At 50.7% G+C, this 15136-nt stretch overlaps 1 protein-coding gene across 10 annotated transcripts in view; it reads right to left on the bottom strand.

Moving 5' to 3' along the window:
• Nucleotides 1–9892: 9892 nt before the first annotated feature.
• PALLD (palladin, cytoskeletal associated protein) overlaps nucleotides 9893–15136 on the bottom strand; it is a 366355-nt gene continuing 361111 nt past the window's right edge. For 9 of the 10 annotated variants that reach the window (XM_010807668.4, XM_010807669.4, XM_005209784.5 and 6 more), the window contains 3 exons: nucleotides 13332–13497; nucleotides 12850–12983; nucleotides 9893–11770 (listed from right to left, as the gene is read on the bottom strand). In XM_010807668.4, the coding sequence (XP_010805970.1) occupies nucleotides 11598–11770; nucleotides 12850–12983; nucleotides 13332–13497 (473 nt within the window). In that variant the 3' untranslated portion in view covers nucleotides 9893–11597. The other variant, XM_059889307.1, reaches the window with a different exon arrangement.

The following is a 15136-nucleotide window of genomic DNA, read 5'->3' as shown; positions in this document are numbered from 1 at the left end:
AAAAGCTCTGACTAACCTAGACAGCATATTAAAAAGCAGAGACCTTACTTTGCCAACAAAGGTCTGTCTAGTCAAAGCTATGGTTTTTCCAGTAGTCATGTATCGATGTGAGAGTTGGACTGTGAAGAAAGCTGAGAGCTGAAGAATTGATGCTTTTGAATTGTGGTGTTGGAGAAGACCCTTGAGAGTCTCTTGGACTGTAAGGCGATCAAACCCGTCCATCATAAAGGAAATCAGTCCTGGGTGTTCATTGGAAGGACTGATGCTGAAGCTGAAACTCCAGTACTTTGGTCCCTGATGTGAAGAACTGATTGACTGAAAAAGACCCTGATGCTAGCAAAGACTGAAGGTGGGAGGAGAAGGGGACGATAGAGGATGAGATGGTTGGATGACATCACCGACTTGATGGACATGAGTTTGAGCATGCTCTCAGAGTTGGTGATGGACAGGGAAGCCTGGTGTGCTGCAGTCCATGGGTCGCAAATAGTTGGATATGGCTGAGCAACTGAACTGAGTGATGCAGGAGTCTTTGGTTCCTCGAACAAGAGTGAATTTGTGGGCTGGTGGGTTCAGAAGGCAAAGCTTGTGAGGGAAGAAATTAAATTTGGGAGTTTAACTGCCATTACAAACCTCGGTTCCCTGTGGGAAAAGCCCTGTATGTCCACATGCTTAGCAGAAAGTGCAGTGGAGCCTGGGACAGTGCAGGCGTTTGTCCCCGTGGAGCTGTGTCCCAGGTGCTTCCACCGCGGCCAATGGCCCCGAGCACTTGCTACTGCTGCTGCTGCTAAGTCACTCCAGTCGTGTCCGACTCTGTGTGACCCCAGAGACGGCAGCCCACCAGGCTCCCCCGTCCCTGGGATTCTCCAGGCAAGAACACTGGAGTGGGTTGCCATTTCCTTCTCCAATGCATGAAAGTGAAAAGTGAGAGTGAAGTTGCTCAGTCATGTCTGACTCTTAGCGATCCCATGGCCTGCAGCCTACCAGGCTCCACCGTCCATGGGATTTTCCAGGCAAGAGTACTGGAGTGGGGTGCCATCGCCTTCTCCAGAGCACTTGCTATTGGACAGCATATGAGCAGATGGCACCTGGAGGCTCAGACCTGTGCTGTTGGAGGCTCACCTGTCCATTGGCGGACACTTTTCAGACTCTGGGATGTGGCAGGAGTTCTTAAACATAGAAAGGAAGGGTTGGTTAAACTGTGTTAACATCAAGACCCTCCTCTGTTATAGCAAAACACCATAATAGCAAAAAAAAAAAAAAGGCTGATTACAAACTGAGAGGGGATTTTATGCAACACATATAACCAATGAAGAGTATCCAGTGAATGACAAATCATAATAACAAAGTGGGAAAATGGACAAAAGATACAAAATGAGAATTTTACAGAAAAGGCAACACAGCCAACAGGTATTGAACATTAAGTTCAATAATTGAAGATTAAGTTCATTAATCAGTGGTATGCAAATCAAGACCATGCTGCGAGTTCACTTGACATTCAAGTGGCAAAAATAATCCCTGATCTTTAAGGGATTAATATTAAAATCCGAGAAGCCCTGCTTCGCATCACTGGAATTATCAAACTTTTTTTTTTAACATCGAATGATCTTCTAACATTGCATCTTCTGACTCAGCAGATCTGCAGGGAGTCTGTGAAGCTACGTTTCTAACAAATTTCTAAGTTGATGCTGATGGTCTGTGGACCACAGTTCCCCTTGCCAGGTTGTGAAGGCTGTAGACCAACAGGGTCTGTTGAACGTCACGTGTCTGTTGGGAGTATAAACTGGTAGACATTTGGGGAAACTGGATAGGTAACCTGTCCAGTGAGCATGTGACCCTACTGTTCACCGACGTCAGTCCCTCTACTTGTGCACCAGGAGACATGTACGTAGCGGAAGCTGTCGGGTCTCCACCCAGATGTCCTTGGAACTCTTGCCATCTCTTTTAAATTGCATATTAATCGTGGTATTGCTGTGCTTTCATTCCCGTGGCAAACCGCCTCTGTGTCTTTGTTGACAGGGTGCCCAGGGATGTGCCTGCCTACAGAAAGCCTGGATTTTATGTCCCCTGGGGGCAGGCACTGATTATGCCTGGATTTTATGTCCCCGGGGGGTAGGCAGCAGGTATCCTGCACTTTTTGCATGCATGCTCAGTTGTGTCAACTTCTTGTGAGCCCATGGACTGTAGCCCGCCAGGCTTCTCTGGCCATGGAATTCTCCAGGCAAGAATACTGGAGTGGGTTGCCATGCCCTTCTCCAGGGACTCACTGGTATGGGGGGGGGGGATACATTACTATGCCAGTCTCTCCCCCACTCTCCCCTGATGGGACAGCTTGAAACTATGATTCTGTGTCTTTAAGGTTCCCACATTTGATTCAAACATGGTTACCTTCTATAGGACTTTGCTTAATATCACACTCTTGAGTGCCTTTGTCCTGGGATTGTACCTTCCTACTTCGATACAGGTTTTCCCTGGTTATATGCTCTCTTTTTAACATGGTATTCATTGTTGTTGTTCAGTCACTAAGTTGTGTCCAACTCTTTGCAACCGTACGGACTGCAGCATGCCAGGCTTCCCTGAACTTCACTATCTCCTGGAGTTTGGTCAAACTCACATCCCTTGAGTTGGTGATGCCATCCAACCATCTCATCCTCTGTCACCCCCTTCTGCTGCCCTCAATCTTCCCCAGCATCAGGGTCTTTTCCAATGAGTTGGCTCTTCATGTCAGGTGGACAAAGTATGGGACAAAGTATCAGTGCTTCCAGTGAATATTCACGGTATCCTTCTGTTATTCAAGGTATAACGTAGGATACCTCTCTCTACAGGGCTTCCCTAGTGGCACAGTGGTAAAGAATCACCTGCCAGGGTAGGAGACCTGGGTTCGATCCCTGGGTTGGGAGGATCCCCTGGACAAGGAAATGGCAACCCACTCCAGTATTCTTGCCTGGGAAACCCCATGGACAGAGGATCCTGGGGGGGCTGCAGTCCAGGGGGTCACAAAGGGTCAGACACAACTCAGTGACTAAATAAACTTGAGGGCCACAAGGTGAGATTACTTCATGGCCTATTTTTAAAAAATTGTAATTTCATTTGCATTTTATATTGGAGTAGAGTTGATCTCCATTGCTGTGTTTCTTTTAGGTGTATAGGACCTGATTGAGTTATACATAAAGTGAAGTGAAGTCACTCAGTCGTGTCTGACTCTTTGCAACCGCTTAGACTGTAGCCTTCCAGGCTCCTCTGTCCGTGGGATTTTCCAGGCAAGAGTTCTGGAGTGGATTGCCATTTCCTTCTCCAGGGGATCTTCCCAACCCAGGGCTACAACCTGGGTCTCCTGCATGGTAGACAGACGCTTTACCGTCTGAGCCACCATTGTTTGGCGGGGGGTGGGGGGGAGTTCTAATTCCCACAAATGTTGTGACAGTGGTTTAGTAGAGTTCCCTGTGCTATTAGGTTCTTTTTAATTATCTGTTTGATACAAGTTAGTGTGTATGTTTATGTCAAAATCTTATTTTATCCCTGGCCCCTCCCATTTAAAAAAAATCAACAGTTGTGTTCTATGTGTGTTACTCTGTTTCTGTTCTGTAAATTAGTTCCTTTGTGTGGATTCACAGATTCGATGTGTAGGTGATGCTCTATGCTATTCTTTCCTCTCTGGCTTACTTCACTCAGCCTGGTCATCTCTCGGTCCATCCACGCTGCTGTCAGTCACACTGTTCCCTTCTGTTTTACAGCTGAGTTGTGTTCCACTTTAGAGTTATACGATTTCGTCTTCCTTTTTCTCCAGATGGACATTTTGGTGGATTCTGTGCCTTGACTGTTGCAAATAGTGGTGCCATGAAAGTAGGGATGTGCATGTCATCTTGAGTTATGACTTTCACTGGGTCTCAGCGTCATGGAGGTGAGATGAGTGGATCATGTGGTTCCTCTGTGTTTCATTTCTTAAAGAAACCCCGTAATGTTTGCTTGTGGCAGCCCCTATTTCCATCCCCAGCAAGAGTGAAGGAGGATTCCCTTTCCTGGACGTTCTGAGCAGCATTTATTCTGTGTACATCTCTCGGAAGGTGGCTATTCTGATGGGCGGGAGAAGACAGCACCTCATAGTGGTGATTTACCTTGACTTACCAATTAGTGATGTGGACTGTCTTCCTATGTGCTTTTGTAAGTCATACAGTGAGAGTCCCATTTACCTGTTGAAGCTGGCTTCTTGTAAGTCTGCCCTGTTTTGAGTTCTTCTCTGATGATCTATCCCAGGACATCCCTTGAGGGCAGGAGTTCTTTACAACCCCACAGGCCTTGTGAATATGAGGAGCCCGAGAGCACCGGCTTTCAAGTTGTTGTAATGAAAAGCTGCCACAAGGGGGGGCTTTTTTCCTGCCCCACTGTGGTCCCTCCAGCAACCAGAGCCTCAGGGAAAGTCTCTTCCTAGGTTGTCAATGGAGTGCAGTGTGCAGAAGAAACACCCAAAGCCTGAGTATCACTGCATCTTCCCTGGAGCCATTCCCCCATAGACACATCCCAATGCCTGCAGTATCACTCTGCTGAGGGGTGCTATCATCCACAGGAGGGGCAAACCCTATGGAAGGAGGGTGGAAGCGGGAACACGCCCCGCTTCATGAGGACCCATAGAACCCAGGGGATGTCTCGGTGCTTCTCCAGCCTGGAGGCTCCCTGTTGCCTTGGGTGAAATCAGCTTGGTTTTGAGGCAGGAGTGCCCACCTGGTCTGGAGATGATGGACTGCTGCAGGGTCCCTTGGCACTTCAGGTCCATGGGGCCATGGGGTTGTCTGACTGGCAGATCCTCTCCAGTTCCCTGGGACCCAGGCCTGCTCGGCCTGCAAGGGTGATGGACAGCCCACCAAGTCCCTGAGGCGTGCGGGGAGTACAGTGGGCGTTTGGTTTTCATGTTCATTCTGGAGGTGTGTCTAGGTAACTGACAGTGCTGTGGGCTCTCTTTTGGGTTTCTTTACACGTATTTTGTTTCCTAACTAGGTGTCCAGCACCCTCCTTCCCTTACCCACAGAAGTACCTGAGTTCTTTTTCTGGTTGTCTTGCAATCTAGGCTGTTATAATAGTGTGTTGACACTGGTGAAAGAAATCAAAGAGGACACTAATAGATGGAGAAATATACCATATTCATGGATCGGAAGAATTAATATAGTGAAAATGAGTATACTACCCAAAGCAATCTATAGATTCAATGCAATCCCCATCAAGCTACCATGGTATTTTTCACAGAGGTAGAACAAATAATTTCACAATCTGTATGGAAATACAAAAACCTTGAATAGCCAAAGCAATCTTGAGAAAGAAGAATGGAACTGGAAGAATCAACCGGCCTGACTTCAGGCTCTACTACAAAGCCACAGTCATCAAGACAGTATGGTACTGGCACAAAGACAGAAATATAGATCAATGGAACAAAATAGAAAGCCCAGAGATAAATCCATGCACCTATGGACACAAGCCACTCCAGTACTCTTGCCTAGGAAATCCCATGGAAGGAGGAGCCTGGTAGGCTGCAGTCCATGGGGTTGCTACGAGTCGGACGCAACTGAGCGACTTCACTTTCACTTTTCACTTTCACGCAATGGAGAAGGAAATGGCAACCCACTCCAGTGTTCTTGCCTGGAGAATCCCAGGGATGGCAGAGCCTAGTGGGCTGCTGTCTATGGGGTCGCACAGAGTCGGACACGACTGAAGTGACTTAGCAGCAGCAGCACTAGCAGCATGGACACCTTATCTTTGACAAAGGAGGCAAGAATACACAATAGAGAAAAGACAATCTCTTTTACAAATGGTGCTGGGAAAACTGGTCAACCACTTGTAAAAGAATTAAACTACAACACTTTCTAACACCATACACAAAAATAAACTCAAAATGGATTAAAGATCTAAACGTAAGACCAGAAACTATAAAACTCCTAGAGTAGAACATAGGCAAAACACTCTCCGACATACATCACAGCAGGATCCTCTATGACCCATCTCCCAGAATATTGGAAATAAAAGCAAAAATAAATGGGACCTAATTAAAATTAAAAGCTTCTGCACAATAAAGGAAACTATAAGCAAGGTGAAAAGACAGCCTTCAGAATGGGAGAAAATAATAGCAAATGAAGCAACTGACAAACAACTAATCTCAAAAATATACAAGCAACTCCTGTAGTTCAATTCCAGAAAAATAAACGACCCAATCAAAAAATGGGCCAAAGAACTAAACAGACATTTCTCCAAAGAAAACATACAGATGGCTAACAAACACATGAAAAGATGTCAAGATCACTCATTATCAGAGAAATGCAAATCAAAACCACAATGAGGTACCATTTCACGCCAGTCAGAATGGCTGTGATCCTAAAGTCTACAAGCAATAAATGCTGGAGAGGGTGTGGAGAAAAGGGAACTCTCTTACACTGTTGGTGGGAATGCAAACTAGTACAGCCACTATGGAGAAGAGTGTGGAGATTCCCTAAAAAACTGGAAATAGAACTGCCATAAGACCCAGCAATTCCACTGCTGGGCATACACACTGAGGAAACCAGAACTGAAAGAGACACGTGTACCCCAATGTTCATTGCAGCACTGTTTATAATAGCCAGGACATGGAAGCAACCTAGATGTCCATCAGCAGATGAATGGATAAGAAAGCTGTGGTACATATACACAATGGAGTATTACTCAGCCATTAAAAAGAATACATTTGAATCAGTTCTAATGAGGTGGATGAAACTGGAGCCTATTTTACAGAGTGAAGTAAGCCAGAAAGAAAAACACCAATACAGTATACTAATGCATATATATGGAATTTAGAAAGATGGTAACGATAACCCTGTATGTGAGACAGCAAAAGAGACACAGATGTATAGAACCATCTTTTGGACTCTGTGGGAGAGGGCAAGGGTGGGATGATTTGGGAGAATGGCATTGAAACATGTAGAGTATCATATGTGAAACGAATCGCCAGTCCAGGTTCGATGCACGATGCTGGATGCTTGGGGCTGGTGCACTGGGATGACCCAGAGGGATGGTATGGGGAGGGAGGTGGGAAGGGGCTTCAGGATTGGGAAGCCATGGCGGATTCATGTTGATGTATGGTAAAACCAATACAATAATGTAAAGTAATTAGCCTCCAATTAAAATTAATTTATATTATATAAAAAAAGCAGTAGTGTGTTGAGTCAGGTTTCCTTGTGCTCTAGGGTGGGCCCATGTTGAACATTGTATGAGTTGTGTTTCTATGTTCCTGGGAACCAGAAAATCTGTCTCCACCCTGTACTTTCCCTTTGGTAACCCTATGCTTCCTTTTGAAGTCCGTGAGGTTGTTTGTCTTTTGGAAATGAGTCCTTTCGTACCACATCTCGATTCCATGTCAAATGGATACATCAGAGCCTTTGGTCCCTGTGTCCCTTCCTTCACTATGTATGCTCATGTCTGCTCTCCTCCCTGTGGCCTGAAGTTGCACAGTGTTTTCCTGTTCATGGCTGAGTCGTATTACAGTGTGCATACGTCCTCTATCTTCTGTACCTGTTCATGTGGATGGATACAGACTTTCTTCAGGGAAAAGTCCCTTCCTGGGTTTTCAGTGAGAGTGCAGTGTGCTGGAAGAAGCACCCAAAGCCTGTGTGTCTTTATCTGGTCGTGTTCTGGCATGGGTTGTTAGAGAGTTTTGAATAGGGTTTCCACGTTCTGTAGAGTTGACACAGGAGGGTTTCACTTAGGATCCTGCAGATCTTATGAATTTGATTTGCCCAACAGCATCTTTTTTTTAAACGTTGTAGTTCCCCCAAACTGCCACAAGGCGGCAGCATTTCTTCATGCCCCACTTTTTTTTTTTTTTTCCGCCCCGGTAATTTCGTCCATCTTTTATATTGGAATAGAGTTGGTCTCCAATGTTGTTTCTCCTAGGTGTATAGGAACTTGATTTTGGTATACAGACACATACATTATTGTTTTTGGAGTTCTAATTCCCACATATGTATTACAACAGGTTTAGTAGAGTTCTGTTTGCAATTTGGTAGGTCCTTTGTGATTATCTGTTGGATATATGTTACTTTGCATAGGTTTATCTTTTTTTTAAATCAGTTTGGTTTTACATACCTGTAAGTTTGCTCTGTTTTGTAAATTAGTTCGTTTGTCTGAATTCATAAACTGTATGTTCCAGTGCTGTTGTATGATAGCAGTCTTTGACTTCACCAAGTATGGTGCTATCTTGGTCTATTCACCACGCGTCTGTTTCACAGCTGACTAGTGTCCCAGTGAGTAGTTGTACCATGAAGTCTTTGTTTTTCTCGGGGTGGACAGTCTGGTGGATTCTATGTCTTGAGTGTTTTCAATAGCAGTGCTGAGAAAATGGGGTGGAAATGTCATTTCGGATGATGACTCTCTCTGGGTGCCAGCACAGGAGTGGAGTTCCCGGATCCTGTACCTGTCTCTAGTTTTTCAAAGACCCTCCATGCTCTTCTCACTGTGGCTGCACCCATTCCCCCCTCCCCCTCCACCACCACCCCTGGAATAGAGGACGAGTCCCCTCTCCGTGTCAGAGGGCCATGCTGGCCTGCCTGTGAGGTGACCCCTCACTGGACTTCGGATTTGCCTTTCTCTCGTGATGAATGCTGCTGAGCATGTTTTCATGGGCCTTTTGGTCATGTGTATGCTTCCTTTGGGAAATCTAGACATAAATGCCTATATCCATGTGTTTTTTACAGAGCAGCAACAGTTATGTATATGTCAATCCCAATCTCTAAATTCCTCCCACCCTCCTCCATTCCCCCTTGGTATCCATACCCGTGTTCTCCACCTGTTTCTATTTCAGGCTGGAAGTAAGGTTACCTATGTAATTTTTTAGCTTTCCCATGTACACGTTAGTATGGTATTTGTGTTCTGACTTTCTTCACTCATTATATGGCACTCTCTAAGCCCACCTAAGTCTCTACAAACAGCAGTTTCATTCCCGACCATCTTTCAGTCTGTGCCCTTCTCCGCTGGCTGGCTCTTCAGTTTCCTGTGGCCTGGACGAGTGTGCAGCCTTGTAAGGATTTCTGTGTTTATACTCGTAACTCTGGTGACAGAAATGCTCATTTGCTTTCAAAGCTGAGTGAGTCTGGTGCTGGACTCACAGTTGAATAGCTGGGGTCCTGACGAGGCGTCCACACCCTTCACTCCCCAGGGAGCAGCTCGGGGTCAGTCCCCTTGATGTGGGTCACTGTGCCAGGCGGTGGGGTTCACTGTGGGGCTGACGTGGGTTTCCCCATTCACCTGAGGTCACTTTAGAGGAAACTTCTGTGTGTGTAGCAGTAGATCTGGTGTGCCTGTGGGAAGGAGTGTGTTCAGCATCTTGTATTGACATCTTGAGCCACAGCGCCGTGCACTTAGTTCCTGAGAAAGGTGATGGTTAAATGGTGCGAAGGTGCTCCCTGTGGGGTCACAGAAACCAGTGTCACGCACGTATCAGGTAAAGTGCTGAGGTGGGCGTGGTTTCGAGAGGGCTCCCAAGGCCCCTCGTGGGTGCACCCACCTTGCCTCTCCCCGACACCACACCCAGGCTCTGTGTGGATGGGACTTTGCAGTCCCCACAGCTGGTGGTCCCTTGAAGCACGGGTTCTCCCAACAAGAGTTAGTGTGTGTGAAGACGTGTGCCGAGGGTCTTGGTGCTGGGCTTGGGGACGGACGGGCTGCCATGCCAAGGGGTGCGGGTGGCCCGTGGGAGCTGAGCGCCCCTCGCTGACAGGCCCTGTGAGCCCTGTCCAGTGGCCGCGTGGAGTTGGAGCCCGTTCCGGTCTCCTGCACCCAGGAGAGCGTGCAGTGCAGTTATCAGTGGGTCTGGTCTGCACGGGTTCATCAAGGCTGTGAGAGAGACTGGAAACTGAGCATGCGCTTCACAAAACTGCAGCTCTGATTTGTTAAATATTTATTGTTGTTAAATCCACATTACACCAGCACAACAACCCAAAGTAGTAGGATAGTACTTATTGTTTTATAAATACATGAAAGGTGGCAAAATAATGCTGCTTAATCCCAAACCCAGCAAATCAGCAAAATGTCACATTCGGGAAAATTTGGCAAGTATGAGAAGACATCAGTCGTAATTCTGCAAGAGAGAGAGGTCCAGGAGAGCCTCGCGTGCTCGTCTGCCCAGGCTGCGGGTACCGGCGCTCACACTGGGCACGCAGAGCTTGCTTGGTGTGTCTAGAAGAAGTGGAGAGCTGTGCGTGTGAAGCAGTGAAATGGGCTACACGGGCGCACACAGGTACAAAATCGTTCAAAAATACTACATATCGAGTAACTGAGCTAAGAGAGTTTGACATCTTTGTCATAAATAATGAAAGATAAATGTGTTTTGCATAAGGAATACAGTGTGTTCTCTTCATAGCAAAGTACCATTATCATATCATAGCAGGCCCCATTTTCTCGTGTTTAAAGTTGATTGGTTCCGACTTAAAACTGTCAAGTCTGGTCAGAATCCGCCCCGTCCAGCTGACCAGGGTCAGGGGCACTCAGGATGGCCTTGGGATGACTGGGAGCCCAGCACCTTCTTCAGTCAGAGGCCCCATGGCTGCAGGGAAGTGAAATTACGCTCCCACCCGCCGCGCGGGCGCGGTGGGGAACATGCACGCTGGCGCCCACCTGGCTCTAGCTCAGCCCTGTGCCCCCCAGCAGACGAGTGCCCACAGGCTGCCTCCGACCTTGACGACCTCTCCGCTCAGCCCATTACCAACTTGCTCTGTGCATCCCACCTCCGGCTCTGACCCTGCGGTGTCCCGAGGGTCCCCCACCGCTGGAACCCCAACTCCCTGACTTAGGAACGGCAGTGTTGTAGGCGGAATTTGAAGAGAACCAAGGGAAGCCTGGCCTCCACTGGCTCCCGCCCCCCCTGCCTTCTGCGTGGACACCGTCACCGTGCACCCTGCATTTCGCCCTTCTCCCCTCTGCTCCTCCCTAGCCCCTCACCCCCGACACGCCCCGCCTGCCGCGGTCACTTGGGTGGTCGAGACGCCCTCTGTGGAATGGTCTGTGATCTGTTTCTGCTTTCCTCAGAGTACGTTACGCATTTCAGCATGTAAGCTCCCTACCAAGGCAACACAAAAGGAAAATACACATTAAAAAAAAGCTAACAATGAAGGTCTTAACCTTGACAGAAACTCAGGATGTTGCTAGAACTGCAGCAAGTGGTTCCTTCGTACGACTTAGTAGAAAACGGTTTGCACAGACAAGGCACTTGCGTGGGTTTCTTGGTCGTGCCCTCCTGCTGTGGGGCCGCCTCCGGGAAGCGCCTCCGCTCACGCTGGGTGGCAGTGCTGAGCCAGTGTTGAAGGCACTTAGGACAACACGGAGAGGGGGCACTTTTCCATGAGGGCTTTGGCTTTTCAGACCCCTTGAAACACAGCGACTCCCGGAGTTTGAATTGGCTGATGAGTGTGAATTCTGTGCAAGGCGTTCGTCTACTGGCGTCGTGTGCACAGCCTCTGTTTTGTTTTACAGGAAGAAAAGGAGAGTTGAGGTGCCCTTTTGTCTCTCGGAGTCGAGGTGCACTTGCGTCCCGCGGCAGGAGGCGGGTCCGGGTGGCACGGTTTGGGTCTGTGCTCCCGCGAGGGCGCTGATCACAGGTCCTCGCTCTCCACCAGGCCGGGGCTCAGCGCCAGCGCGGATGGGCCGGCCTCGGGCTGGAACGCCGCCCGGATGTCCAGGCCCTGGTCGGAAAGCGCGGCATAGCGGCTGGCCGACGGCCGCACCCGCTTCGGCTTGGCGCTCGGCGGAGGCTGCTGCCACTGGGCTGCAAGACACCCGAGGGTGCACAGGTGAGGGCCATGATGGGGAGGGCTCTGCCGCGGGGCACGGGGCCTGTGGTGGGGCCAGGCGTGGGCTCGCAGCACACCCCACATGCCCCCGAGGAGGCCTGAGAGGCCTGCATGGTTCTGCACCTCACACCCCTGTCACAGAGCTCGTCTACACGGGCTGCGAAGACCGCAGGGGTAACATGGCCAATGCAGCTCACCCGCACCTTGGTACTCGCTGCAGCCTGGGGACTCCTCGGAAATGGCCACTAAGCTTCCTAGCTGCCCTTTTAAGAAATCTTCAAAGCTCACGGGTAGGCATGCCACAGTAGCAACAGTCAGGAATTCTGGATGGACTCGGGAGGGGGCGCTGGCTGAGCTCATAGTTACTGAAGCGTCTCACGGAGGTATTTCTTAATTCAGAAATCAGTTCTGAATTTTTCCTCGGGGTTTACTTGTCACAGAGTGCTACAGTGACTAAGTGCTACTGTCATAGAGGGATACTGACCTAGTCTGTCAACTCAAAAGGGATGATTTTTAAAAATCAGGGACACGTGTACACAAGGAGACACACACAAACACACAAGCCTACTGCCACACTACTTCAGACACCACACACACACACACACACACACACACACACACACACGAAGCGCTCAGCCGTGGGAAATACACCCTGCAGCATCAATGGGCCCCGTTCAGCGTGGGTCCCGACGCTGTGCCGGGTCAGGACACAGGAGGAATGTTAGAGGCGGCCCCGTGCACCATGCAGTAATGGGATGGACACGTCTGTGACTATGCCTGAGCCTAGCGTTAGCTCCTAGAGGCGCGGGGGCAGAAAGCACAGCTGGGGAGCCCACGCCAGAGAAACAGGCACATGCGGCACTGCGACACGCAGCGCTTCTGAACGATACTTGGGCACTGTTCTCCTGGCGAGGGTCACTATTACTGTCGGGAAGCTACAAACAGAAAGAGAAAGAGCACGATGAAGTCTCGGAGCGGGAGGCTCTAGGCTCTAGATCAGAGTCTGCGATGCGGGCCGGGAGGCCTCGGGCGCCCAGCACGGGGAGGTACTTACTGTACACGTCGAGTCGGGCCGTGCAGGACACAATCCCGGCCTCGTTCTTAGCTGACACCGTGTACCAGCCCGCGTCGTCCTTCGTGGCACCCTGGATGAGCAGGCACACGTAGCCGTGGTGGTCCTGGTGCATGCTGCAGGAGAGGGCCTGCTGTGAGGGCTGTCGGGCTCCTCAGCAGGGCTGCGAGCCGTGGCTCACAGCACCCTGCGCGTCCTGCAGCGGCTGCGGCCACGCCAGCGGGTGAGCATGGAGTGGACGCCTGCAGGCTCTGCCCTGACGCCCCTGGCAGGCGGGTCACCTTCCCGTGTGTGAGGCACAGGGGAGGCCCACAGAGCCTCCGCAGGTGGGGCTGGGAGGCCCGCGTGGCCCTTGTACTCTGGGGTGGCCAGCTTCTCCGATCCTGGGGTGGGGCGCCCCACAGGGGTGAGTCCTGCTGCCTCAGGAGCCCCAGACCCGAGGGTGGGCAGGGCCCAGCACTCACCTCACGCGGTCCGTGCTGTGAGTCAGTGACTCGTTCTCCTTCTTCCAGAATATCTGTGGTGGGGGTGCCCCCGACACCCGGCACTCCAACCTCACGGGGTAGCCGTCCGCCACGCCCGTGTTCTGCAGCTTCTCCAGAAAGACCGGTGGCTTGTGCGCTTCCTTAGCTGGAAGACAGGAGACAGGTGTCCTGCCTGGGAGACCCGGGCAGTGCCACGGAGCCTGCAGGTGCCCTCAGCGATGCGGGGCAAGAGGCCCATCCTCCACCAAGGGAGTCCTTCACCCGGAGGGAGCCCGTGCTCACCCCACACCTCCTCTTCCTCTGCTAGGTCGAGGCTGAGAGCCCTGCACCCGCCCCACAGCGCCTGCCTGCGTGGTTTCAGTGGCCTCCTGCAGGCTGGCAGTTGACCAGCAAGGGTGCAGGGCTTCCCTAGTCCGCCGCTGCCCCCGGTGACGCTGAGCCCCGGCGTGCGGGGGCAGATCCACGCGCTGCCGCCCTGCTGTCTGGGAGGTGCTGAGGCTCTGCAGGACTGTCTGACCTGCTGCCTGGCTCTGCAGGACTTCTAGGTCCTGCTGCAGGGAGACGGGCAACAGCACTGCACGGGGCGGGTGGCGGGGGGCTTTCACCAGGTGCCTAACGACTAGCAAGATGGGCTGTGCCCTGCAGGTCCCGCTGGCCTCGTGATCACTGCAGCTGCCAACACGAGGGAGAGCATCCGGCCTTCTCCCTGCCCTGCTCAGGGACGGACACATCACAGGTAGAGGCTCTCCCCCAGACCTGTAAATGATGAGGACCCTGTCTGACCTTAAACTATGCAGGGAGTTAATTTTTACTGGACTTTTTCACCTGAGCTACTCTGGGGGACGCAGGTGGTGGGAGAAGACCTCACTTCGTTTTCTTTCTGGGTCTTTGCTTTCCTAAGAGGATAAAGATGGATGGACCTTCACGTCACAACAGCAGACAGTTGCATTCAGAGGCTGTGCTGGGCAGGGCACGGGGACGCAATGCTTCGTAGGATGTCATCCTTGTGAAATGATTAAGTCCTTAAACTGTGAGCATCACGGCCCATTCTACAGCAGGGAGAGTGAGCAGCAGTGATGGGCCGGCCAGAGGACATGGCCAGGAAACGCGGACTGAGCCCTGACTTCTCCCAGAAGTGCCGACGGGGACATCTCGGGCCCGAGGACAGGCATGGTCCACAGAGCCAACTGCACAACAGTGAGCAGCGGGGGCCGGAGGAGGGAGTGGAGCGGAACAGCCCACAGGCTGACTACACTTCTGTGTGCGCGTGTCTCGTTGTCAGGAGCATCCTCATGAGGAGACACTGTCTCTACAAAGAGCTCGGGGTGCTCGGACCTGGAGGAAGACCAGGGATGGGACAGACCCAACTCCACAACCAGGGGAGGATGTTGTCTCCATAGATCCCGCCTCTGGGAAACATGGAAGAAGCCAGCTGCTTTGCTAAAGGTGCTCCTCTGAGGACCAGGCGAGGTAACACACACAGAGCGCTGTGCACAGAGGAGAGATGCAGACACAGCACAGGCTCCCCACACGGCTCCTGGAGGGCTCTGCACGCAGCATGAGGAAGGGACACAACACACTCCCCACTCTTGTTGATTCTCTAAACACTTTCATACACTCATTTTCCTCAGCTAAAGTAAAAAAGTATATCATCCAGGTCTCCTGCGTTGCAGGTGGATTCTTTACCAGCTGAGCTACCAGGGAAGCCCCACTGCTAAGTTAACTTTATAATCCTTATTAGTATATCCTATTTTTCCTATGTTTGCGTTAATGAAAATGATTTG

This window comes from Bos taurus, chromosome 8 (assembly GCF_002263795.3).
Source record: "Bos taurus isolate L1 Dominette 01449 registration number 42190680 breed Hereford chromosome 8, ARS-UCD2.0, whole genome shotgun sequence".
NCBI classification, from domain to species: domain Eukaryota; kingdom Metazoa; phylum Chordata; class Mammalia; order Artiodactyla; family Bovidae; genus Bos; species Bos taurus.
This window is presented reverse-complemented; position numbering and strand designations above follow the sequence as displayed.